A 12,096-nucleotide genomic window follows, 5' to 3' on the forward strand; every position below is an offset into this window, starting at 1 on the left:
CGATGGTGTTTGAAAAACCGGTGATAATCTACTTACATTACAGCTTTCAGAATTTATTGAACAAACTGTGTCATTTAAGCTTTTTAATTTATTATTAATTAATTGTTTATTTATTAGTTAATTGTGTATTGACGGTATCGTCATACTTGCAACGTTTTATCTGTTTTCGTGTTTCCTCGTTTTTATCATTATCTAGTTTATCAATAGTTACCGATGGTAATGTATAATCATCATTTAATGTATTTACAGTATCATTATTAATTAATTTCGTATTAACACTATCATCATACTCATAGCTTTTTACCTGTTTTTGAGATACTTTATTTTTATTCTGATCATTTTTATTAGATTTTAATGATAGTTTATCATATTTCTCAATCACTAAAGACTTTATGCTATTATTTACATGAATATCACTACAAAGTTTTCTGTTATTGTGAAAATTTTTATTCGTACAATCATTTGAAATACTAACATGAGAAAACTTTCTTTTTTTTTATTTACTTCTTCCATTTTATTATTAGTAAGTGTGATCTTTTTCGAATCTGCGAATATTTCAGAATTTTTATTAACCCTTTCAGTTTTTATCTGTGATACATTACCATTATTTTTAGATTTCAATCTGTTCAATCGCATACTAAGTGCTTTTTCTTAAAAATAATGCAAAAGGTCATGAGTCGAAAAAATCTGCTGTTTTAACGTGGGACCAGGCAATCAGCTTCATAAATAATGCCCCAGACTACACACATTTAGCCCATAAAGTATGTACTTATAAATATTTATTTAAATTGTATTGATTATTTAATTAATTTACTTTATTGTTATCTTTATTTTTATATTTTAAGGTTGTCTTAATTTTCGGCATTTGTGGAGCTACGAGATGCGAGGAATTGAAAGAGCTTGGAGTTTCTGACGTCGAAGATATGATTGGAAATTACCTTGTTTCCATAAATGATTCCAAAAATGGTCTTCCTCGTAAATTTTTAGTCGGACCACCTTTTTATGAACAAGTAAAAAGTTATATTTCATTGAGGCCTGAAGATTTTGATTCAGGGAGATTTTTTGTGCAATTCTTAAAAGGCAAATGTACTCGACAACCGATAGGGAAAAATAAAATAGGTCAAATTCCGAGAATTATCGCTGAGTTCCTGAAATTGGCTAATCCAGAACGTTACACTCGACAATGCTTACGCAGGACATCAGCGACATTGCTATCAAATTCTGGTGCTAGTATTACAATGTTGAAACAATTGGGAGGATGGAAATCGGCAAATATCGCAGAAGGTGATTCTTCTATTGATTAAAAAAAACTGTAATTGTTAATTATTTGTGAATAATTCAAATAATATGTTTGTATCTATATATTACAGGTTATATTGAAAACTCCTTGCTTAATAGACAAAAAATCTTTAATAAGATTACTCATGCAGATCAAGTTGTTCCTCCGTCAGATAAAAATCTTCAACAATTTACAAGTAAAACTAATCCAGCTAATTCTGAAACTTTTATTCAAAATGATCAATCTGTATCAACAGAAACTAATGATGAAGATTGTCTTGAAGAAATTGTTTTGGATGCCACTTTGACGGCAATTGATAACTCGTTTATATCAGAAAAACCCAGTATCATCACCACCTTCTTTCACTACAGCCAATAATGAGGAAATGATAATAAATTCTGACCCTAGAACAGATCGACCTTGCCACTTTTTGAAAAAACCACCAATCTCGGTTTTTGAGATACTTTATTTTTATTCTGATCATTTTTATTAGATTTTAATGATAGTTTATCATGTTTCTCAATCACTAAAGACTTTATGCTATTATTTACATGAACATCACTACAAAGTTTTTTGTTATTGTGAAAATTTTTATTCGAACTATCATTTGAAATACTAACATGAGAAAACTTTTTTTTTTTATTTACTTCTTCCATTTTATTATTAGTAAGTGTGATCTTTTTCGAATCTGCGAATATTTCAGAATTTTTATTAATGCTTTCAGTTTTTATCTGTGATACATTACCATTATTTTTAGATTTCAATCTGTTCAATCGCATACTAAGTGCTTTTTTTTCATTGTTATTTAGTACATCTAAAGTTGATAATTGTAATTTCGTATGCTTGTCACTAATTAATGGAAGGGTTTGTGATTTAAAAATTTCTAGTAAATGTTTTCTTATTAATGGATAATCATAGATTAAATTTTCTGGTTTCTCATTAAATGCAAGCGAAGTTGCAAAAGCAATTGCAAATACTCCGCAATCAAGTCCGTTAGGCTGTTGCTGCACTTTTAGGAAATGTATGGGTTTTTTATTCTCAAAATAATCATGATACAAACGTTCTAAGTAAATTTTTTGGCTTGAATTTAATGTTTTATTATTAGTTGAATCATATATATACAGATTTTTTGCGTCGTAAATTGTACATATCTAATGTTTATCTTTACTATGTAATATTTGGATATTTTTTTTCCATGAATCAATCTTTTCAGGTCTTTGAACTAATACGGTGTCTTGATGAAAAAAAGTAGTATGAGTATTTATCGAATTGCCAAAAAAAGTCATGTGAAGGTCTGTTAGTTTCAAACTTTCTCTTAGAATCCTTATAATATCATGATCTGCCGTAGCGAAATTCATTTAAGATCTATGAGGATTATGACATAGGAACTCTGAAATTGTTTGTAAATTTTGTGGTGATTTTCCATAAGCTAAACTGGTAGCAAATGCAATGGCAAAAACACTACAATCATACTTATTTCTTTGCTGTTGAACATTTGGAAAAATGATTGGTTTATTTTTATATGGAAAATTTGGATATAATTGATTTAATACAAACTGGAAATGACTATCTATATTTCTTATATTTTCTGAATCAAAAATGTAAATTGAGTTTGTGTCATAGTAACTACAAACCCAGTGCCCTCCAAGCATAGTATTCTCTGATAAATGACCCACAGGAAGGCTTGTTTTATGTAATATTTTAATATGTTTTTTATCGTTTGGTATTGTATTGCCCTTACCATATGTTTGCAAATCTATACAACTCCGGAACTCATATCCGAACTATTGATGCAATAATCGAGCGAAATAATCAATATGGTCATCTTCCAACCATTCGTTATTAACAATTATTTTCTGCAATTGATCTTCTAACATCTTGATTGTACTTTTTTGTAATAATAAATTCAATTTTTTTTTTTAGAAGACTAAAATTGCTAATTATGTATCAATCAAGATTCTGTCGCACAGCAGACTAGAATCCCAAAAGACATTCACTGAATTACAGTTGCTTAGAGAAGAGAAACTTATGATATTAATAATTTATAACCTAATTAAGAAATCAAACGTATTAATTATATCTAAATAATATCTGGTAAATAGTGGAATATGATCTGTCAAAGATATAAACTTTTACAAACATAACCACTATCACAATAATAGAAATATTATCACTTTCAATAACTACTAAATAACTAAATAGTATAATATATTCAATAAAAATTAAAAACTAAGTTTAATTATTAAACTAATATAGAAAATTTATAAAAAGCAGATATTTATTCTCACAAAATATCTTAATCGTTGTACGTTTCACATATGTCATGTATGACAGCTGTTTATGTACACCAAAAAAAATGTGAAGGCGGACTTGCAATAAATGACAGGATTTACCAATTGTAGTTCTGAAAACATATAATAGGTATCATACACTGTAATTGCTGGCAAGGCTGCACCTCTGGTAGTAAGCAGTAGAAACTCGTGCAATATAGCCTCAGTTTCATAAATTAAGTGAATAAACGATAGACCAATTTTAATACTATCCACAAGTGTCTTAAAACCGAAAAGTGTTTTGTATTTTTGTAATTTTTCGAAAAATTTATTGTTGTGTCTATCATCATAGTTACTAAGTTTATTATTTGCTGACAAGTTTAAAGTTTAAAATCGTTAGAAATACAGTATAAATTACACTTGAGTTTACATTAAAGAGCAACATTAAAGGTTACAATATCATTTTTGGGGTAAACATAAATTAAAGATATCTTGAATTTCATAAAGCTGAATGCAATAGACGAAAGTCGCAGAAAACAGTAGTAAATAAATAAAATAGAAACTTATTACTACACAAGTTGAACGTTCAAGTGATTAATGCCACAAAAGTTTTTAGTAAAACAGTTTTTAATTGGTGTTACTACCTCAAACATCAATATGGAGAAGAATGTAAATCAATTTATTGTATTGATAAAATTTATTGAACGGCTTAAGATACTGCGAATCCATTTTGAAAATTTTAATCATATTGGTTGTATGATCCTAACTTTGACATAATCAAAAAGTACTCTTCGGCGTGTAATCGCATGATAGAATCACATGAATGACGTGTGGAATATAATACCAGAAGATATATAAATAATTATGATCATGACAAATATATAAAATTTGATTAATACATTCGAGCCTGTTAGAAGCATTGAGAGAACAGAAATTAATCTAACTAAGTAAAATATTTTCAAATACCTCGTAAAGCTTACTTTGATAAGTTTGGTAATGGTAATGTCTGACTTAAGTCAGATATATTTGTGTGAACGGTTTTAAAGAAAAGTTGTTTCTAAAGAAAATTAATGCCCACTTTGTAAATAATAAATTGACCTAACGTTAGTACTCGAAGTACTTCCTGGACATTGTTGAGGGAATAAAATTGTTTGAATCGACTAAATTCAATTGATTTAATTTATTTTTTTTTCCATAAGATAGATTAAGTCTTTTGAATAGACGATTTGATAAAAATAGTAAAAAAACTATTATAATAAACACTGCTACATTCTATATTTCATTAGCTGAAACAATATTATCCTTATTAATAAATGATATTGTAAAATATTTGTATGTCGCCATCTAATGACTATAAGACTAACGACAGTTTGTTAGTTAGCAACGATTGCTTGATGATTAGATTGTTTATAGCAACGAGGGGAGAGTTTGTTTATCTCCAGTTTTTGTCTGAGACTTGAGTTGACCGCACGGATTCTTTCCTTTTATTAATTGCTGTCAATCATTAATATACATTTTAATTAATTTACTAATTTTCCGAAGTTGTTATTGAGTCTTATTTTACAATAAAATTATTTATCAGATTCTTCTGTTGGAAAACTTTTGTAAAGTATCATTAGAGCACGAAGAGCGGTATCTCGTACAATAACTATAGGGTCTTCAAATGTATTTATTAATGAATTAATATCATTGAAATTAGTCAATGGCGTTCATAGTATACAACTACTAGAATAAACAACAACAAAAATGTAGTGACAGCATGAAATTGAACCCCACTATTAGTTAGACTCATTAGTTTAATCATAATATCCAAAATTTGTTTTCTAGGTAATAATCTCGGATGTCTTATATCATTTCAAATATTTTCTTTACACCTCATTTAGCATTTTACTAAATAATATGTAGACCTTGAGTCATTATACCTTAATCATTGCTAATTAAGTAATGTTTTTGCAATAAATAGAAATATATAACAAAATTCAGGTGCATTCATCGAACATTTTTGTTCAACTGTTAAATTATGTGACAGAATGAGTGTTTTTTAAAGATAACTCTTCTTCTTTATGAGCACGATAATATTTGAGCTATTACAGATGAAAACTTTCCACGTGCTAGGATGTTAATTATTGAATTGCAGAAGTCATATTATAGAATAATCGACTCAACTGTTATTTAATTCGATGTTTTTCGGAAATTTGAGGTTAGGAATCTCCTTCTGTTTAGGAGTTTACTTTTGTTCCTTCACACTTATTTTATGGATGTCTCCATAGAATTCTGAACTAAGTTGATTTTCTATACATTGCTCTTTGAATTAGTAAGCTTTACTCTCTCACTTTTTAGACATAGAATTGAAAATGTCATTTTCATCATAGTTAGGAATAACAATTTTATCATATTCACTTTCAGGTGTTTAATAAAAAAAATATTTATCTTCTGTAACTTTAAATATTCTTGGATCATTTAAATTATTAATAACATTTTTTATTGATGAAGGAAGTAATACTGCCGGTAAAGAGTTGATGATTGTAGCAAATTTGTTACAATCATTTGCCTTAAGGCATTTTTATATGAAGGTATAACCTTATAATTATCAAGGAAAATTATTTTTAATTTATTTTTATGAACTTCAATGAATACATGAGGCTGCTGTTTCATATTTCTACCGGTTTTAATCCACAAATATTTGTCATGATCATAATTATTTATATATCTTCTGGTATTATATTCCACACGTCATTCATGTGATTCTATCATGCGATTACACGCCGAAGAGTACTTTTTGATTATGTCAAAGTTAGGATCATACAACCAATATGATTAAAATTTTCAAAATGGATTCGCAGTATCATAAGCCGTTCAATAAATTTTATCAATACAATAAATTGATTTACATTCTTCTCCATATTGATGTTTGAGGTAGTAACACCAATTAAAAACTGTTTTACTAAAAACTTTTGTGGCATTAATCACTTGAACGTTCAACTTGTGTAGTAATAAGTTTCTATTTTATTTATTTACGACTGTTTTCTGCGACTTTCGTCTATTGCATTCAGCTTTATGAAATTCAAGATATCTTTAATTTATGTTTACCCCAAAAATGATATTGTAACCTTTAATGTTGCTCTTTAATGTAAACTCAAGTGTAATTTATACTGTATTTCTAACGATTTTAAACTTTAAACTTGTCAGCAAATAATAAACTTAGTAACTATGATGATAGACACAACAATAAATTTTTCGAAAAATTACAAAAATACAAAACACTTTTCGGTTTTAAGACACTTGTGGATAGTATTAAAATTGGTCTATCGTTTATTCACTTAATTTATGAAACTGAGGCTATATTGCACGAGTTTCTACTGCTTACTACCAGAGGTGCAGCGTTGCCAGCAATTACAGTGTATGATACCTATTATATGTTTTCAGAACTACAATTGGTAAATCCTGTCATTTATTGCAAGTCCGCCTTTACATTTTTTTTGGTGTACATAAACAGCTGTCATACATGACATATGTGAAACGTACAACGATTAAGATATTTTGTGAGAATAAATATCTGCTTTTTATAAATTTTCTATATTAGTTTAATAATTAAACTTAGTTTTTAATTTTTATTGAATATATTATACTATTTAGTTATTTAGTAGTTATTGAAAGTGATAATATTTCTATTATTGTGATAGTGGTTATGTTTGTAAAAGTTTATATCTTTGACAGATCATATTCCACTATTTACCAGATATTATTTAGATATAATTAATACGTTTGATTTCTTAATTAGGTTATAAATTATTAATATCATAAGTTTCTCTTCTCTAAGCAACTGTAATTCAGTGAATGTCTTTTGGGATTCTAGTCTGCTGTGCGACAGAATCTTGATTGATACATAATTAGCAATTTTAGTCTTCTAAAAAAAAAAATTGAATTTATTATTACAAAAAAGTACAATCAAGATGTTAGAAGATCAATTGCAGAAAATAATTGTTAATAACGAATGGTTGGAAGATGACCATATTGATTATTTCGCTCGATTATTGCATCAATAGTTCGGATATGAGTTCCGGAGTTGTATAGATTTGCAAACATATGGTAAGGGCAATACAATACCAAACGATAAAAAACATATTAAAATATTACATAAAACAAGCCTTCCTGTGGGTCATTTATCAGAGAATACTATGCTTGGAGGGCACTGGGTTTGTAGTTACTATGACACAAACTCAATTTACATTTTTGATTCAGAAAATATAAGAAATATAGATAGTCATTTCCAGTTTGTATTAAATCAATTATATCCAAATTTTCCATATAAAAATAAACCAATCATTTTTCCAAATGTTCAACAGCAAAGAAATAAGTATGATTGTAGTGTTTTTGCCATTGCATTTGCTACCAGTTTAGCTTATGGAAAATCACCACAAAATTTACAAACAATTTCAGAGTTCCTATGTCATAATCCTCATAGAAGATCTTGAATGAATTTCGCTACGGCAGATCATGATATTATAAGGATTCTAAGAGAAAGTTTGAAACTAACAGACCTTCACATGACTTTTTTTGGCAATTCGATAAATACTCATACTACTTTTTTTCATCAAGACACCGTATTAGTTCAAAGACCTGAAAAGATTGATTCATGGAAAAAAAATATCCAAATATTATATAGTAAAGATAAACATTAGATATGTACAATTTACGACGCAAAAAATCTGTATATATATGATTCAACTAATAATAAAACATTAAATTCAAGCCAAAAAATTTACTTAGAACGTTTGTATCATGATTATTTTGAGAATAAAAAAACCATACATTTCCTAAAAGTGCAGCAACAGCCTAACGGACTTGATTGCGGAGTATTTGCAATTGCTTTTGCAACTTCGCTTGCATTTAATGAGAAACCAGAAAATTTAATCTATGATTATCCATTAATAAGAAAACATTTACTAGAAATTTTTAAATCACAAACCCTTCCATTAATTAGTGACAAGCATACGAAATTACAATTATCAACTTTAGATGTACTAAATAACAATGAAAAAAAGCACTTAGTATGCGATTGAACAGATTGAAATCTAAAAATAATGGTAATGTATCACAGATAAAAACTGAAAGGGTTAATAAAAATTCTGAAATATTCGCAGATTCGAAAAAGATCACACTTACTAATAATAAAATGGAAGAAGTAAATAAAAAAAAAAAGTTTTCTCATGTTAGTATTTCAAATGATAGTTACAAAACTTTGTAGTGATGTTCATGTAAATAATAGCATAAAGTCTTTAGTGATTGAGAAACATGATAAACTATCATTAAAATCTAATAAAAATGATCAGAATAAAAATAAAGTATCTCAAAAACCGAGATTGGTGGTTTTTTCAAAAAGTGGCAAGGTCGATCTGTTCTAGGGTCAGATTTTATTATCATTTTCTCATTATTGGCTGTAGTGAAAGAAGGTGGTGATGATACTGGGTTTTTCTGATATAAACGAGTTATCAATTGCCGTCAAAGTGGCATCCAAAACAATTTCTTCAAGACAATCTTCATCATTAGTTTCTGTTGATACAGATTGATCATTTTGAATAAAAGTTTCAGAATTAGCTGGATTAGTTTTACTTGTAAATTGTTGAAGATTTTTATCTGACGGAGGAACAACTTGATCTGCATGAGTAATCTTATTAAAGATTTTTTGTATTAAGCAAGGAGTTTTCAATATAACCTGTAATATATAGATACAAACATATTATTTGAATTATTCACAAATAATTAACAATTACAGTTTTTTTTAATCAATAGAAGAATCACCTTCTGCGATATTTGCCGATTTCCATCCTCCCAATTGTTTCAACATTGTAATACTAGCACCAGAATTTGATAGCAATGTCGCTGATGTCCTGCGTAAGCATTGTCCAGTGTAACGTTCTGGATTAGCCAATTTCAGGAACTCAGCGATAATTCTCGGAATTTGACCTATTTTATTTTTCCCTATCGGTTGTGGAGTACATTTGCCTTTTAAGAATTGCACAAAAAATCTCCCTGAATCAAAATCTTCAGGCCTCAATGAAATATAACTTTTTACTTGTTCATAAAAAGGTGGTCCGACTAAAAATTTACGAGGAAGACCATTTTTGGAATCATTTATGGAAACAAGGTAATTTCCAATCATATCTTCGACGTCAGAATCTCCAAGCTCTTTCAATTCCTCGCATCACGTAGCTCCACAAATGCCGAAAATCAAGACAACCTTAGAATATAAAAATAAAGATAACAATAAAGTAAATTAATTAAATAATCAATACAATTAAAATAAATATTTATGAGTACATACCTTATGGGCTAAAAGTGTGTAGTCCGGGGCATTATTTATGAAGCTGATTGCCTGGTCCCACGTTAAAACAGCAGATTTTTTCGACTTATGACCTTTTGCATTATTTCTAAGTCCTTTTAATTTGTAAAATTTACTGATGTTAATATTATTATTTGCATTCAGTGTTGATTTTAACATGGAATGGATACTCCACAATGTAGCTGAGCATAGTTTCGAGGATAAACTTTTAAAATAAACAATTAAATTATTTTCCTCCGACCTAGATAACGAATTCTTATTTTCTTGTTTCCAGTTCATATAATTATTATAAACCAACATATATTTGTCGGCAGATTTCTTTGGTAGAGTATCATTCTGCACAATTAATTGTGCTTTCGCATCAAAATTCTTAGTGACCTCTTCTTAATCACTCGACTCGTCGGACGATTCATGCATTTTTTTACTTCTTATACTTTACTTTACTTTCACTACACTTTATTTACAACTCTATGAGTGTAATTTATTAATTGAAATTAGCGTTTAATGAGTGTGAACAAAATGTGAGGTTATATCATTGCAAGTAAACGTCGAAGTTATGGATGCACGCGTCGCGGGTTCTAGTGGTAGTATTATAAAGGGGATATTTTTACGTATGTATTGTGTGTCGGTGTACGCGGCTAAATTTTTACTCCCGCTATGCTAGATGGCGCGCGAACAGCTTGACCAACGAATAAAAATTAGATTATCTTCTCTGAAACCAGGGATTAAAATACGTACTTTCGACCGAAGTAGTGAGAAAATAATATTTTTTCAACATTATGGTGATGATACATTAAGTTGATAAAATATATTGTTGAAGAATTCAATTACAGTAGCTACAATATTTGTAAAAATTACTATCTGGTGAAATGAATTTCAATAGAATCTTTCGTAAGTCTCGAGTTTATATTGATAAGATATTTCTAGTAAATTTCGCTTTATTCGACAATCATCTATATAAGTGAAGGAGTTTCTAGTAAAGTTTTCTAGAATTCTAGCAGTATTGCCATTGCTGTTTTCTCCTTGTAGGTATCACAATGTCCTTTTTGAAAATTGGAGTTTTTTATTATGGAAATAAACACAAAAAACGTCATTTTACTAAATACATTTTCTTTAGATTCTTTTAAAATTTTTACGGATTATTATTGTAGTGATTCTTCACCGATATGTGCAGACTAAAAAAAATAAAAAAAAAACCGATATGTTCAGTATAGTTCCAGAGGTATTTAATGTCCCAGTTTGCGTTTTGTGCAACTCTTATACATAACCTACTAACTGACTGTACGATACACTCTAGCTTAGAGTTTTTACTACTACAAAATTTTTTTATTGTTAGTAATTAAAAATTCTCAAAATAGTGCATTGTAGTTCTATACAATGTACAGAAAAGAATGTTTACAGAATAAATTGTTTACCCATGAAACAAACTTCGAAATCGAAAAGGGAGATTTCAACCGACTTTCCTTATACTATACGATAAACATGTATATATATATACATTAATATCAATCAACTTGTCGCAGTTTACGAAAACATGGAAATAATTTTAGGAGAACAACTGCACCTTCTGCAGCAGCATCAAGTCCAACAACTATAATTGCAGTAGGAGCAGCAGCTACAACGACTACAGCACCATTAACAACTTCAACAGGAAGAGCAGTGGTTCCAGCAACAGCGGATTGCGCGGCTGGAACAACAGCTACAACGTGGTGAGTGACCGGAACAGCCGAATCGCAACCGCAAGTTGTGATACATATATGTTAATTGATATAATTGTAAAAATTTCATGTAATTGAACACAATTATGTACAAAGGTTAAATGTATGTCCTTATAATATAACAAAAAGTTAGAGAATTTTTTACGTTATATAATATATTGTAATAAATCTTCTACAAAGAGACTTCATCGTGATGTTGAATGACATGAATAAATAGTTACTACTTAATTTGGCATTTTAGGGCTCAATGCAGCAGGCCGTAGCCGAGCAGTGCGGCGTGGTGGAGGGAGGGGACAGGTGACGAAACCTGTAATTAATAAATTGTACGAACACTATTTCCATTATCATTAAACATCTTGAGTTGTTATTTATCTTTAAACAATATATCATTCTCAATCCTTTTCCGTTTTCCTTGCAATCTTCTTTCCAGAAAATATGTTTATCAACGATAAGTAACTCGCAATATATGCCATTGCATATTCTACA

At 29.0% G+C, this 12,096-nt stretch overlaps 2 protein-coding genes across 2 annotated transcripts; one reads left to right on the forward strand and one right to left on the reverse strand.

Moving 5' to 3' along the window:
* Window positions 1-286: 286 nt before the first annotated feature.
* Window positions 287-9,712, reverse strand: LOC118069893 (uncharacterized). Its single transcript, XM_035088238.1, has 4 exons — window positions 9,368-9,712; window positions 9,050-9,265; window positions 2,025-2,430; window positions 287-602 (listed from the first exon to the last, which is right to left on the reverse strand). The coding sequence occupies exons 1-4, from the start codon at window positions 9,710-9,712 to the stop codon at window positions 403-405; spliced, it is 1,167 nt and encodes a 388-aa protein (XP_034944129.1). The 3' UTR covers window positions 287-402.
* Window positions 1,194-1,697, forward strand: LOC118069890 (uncharacterized). Its single transcript, XM_035088236.1, has 2 exons — window positions 1,194-1,284; window positions 1,371-1,697. Exons 1-2 carry the CDS (start codon window positions 1,239-1,241, stop codon window positions 1,655-1,657), a joined length of 333 nt encoding a protein of 110 aa, XP_034944127.1. The 5' UTR covers window positions 1,194-1,238; the 3' UTR covers window positions 1,658-1,697.
* Window positions 9,713-12,096: the final 2,384 nt, after the last annotated feature.

This window comes from Chelonus insularis, unplaced genomic scaffold, assembly GCF_013357705.1.
Source record: "Chelonus insularis isolate UGA/USDA-ARS -01 unplaced genomic scaffold, ASM1335770v1 contig_46_pilon, whole genome shotgun sequence".
Lineage (NCBI taxonomy): Eukaryota > Metazoa > Arthropoda > Insecta > Hymenoptera > Braconidae > Chelonus > Chelonus insularis.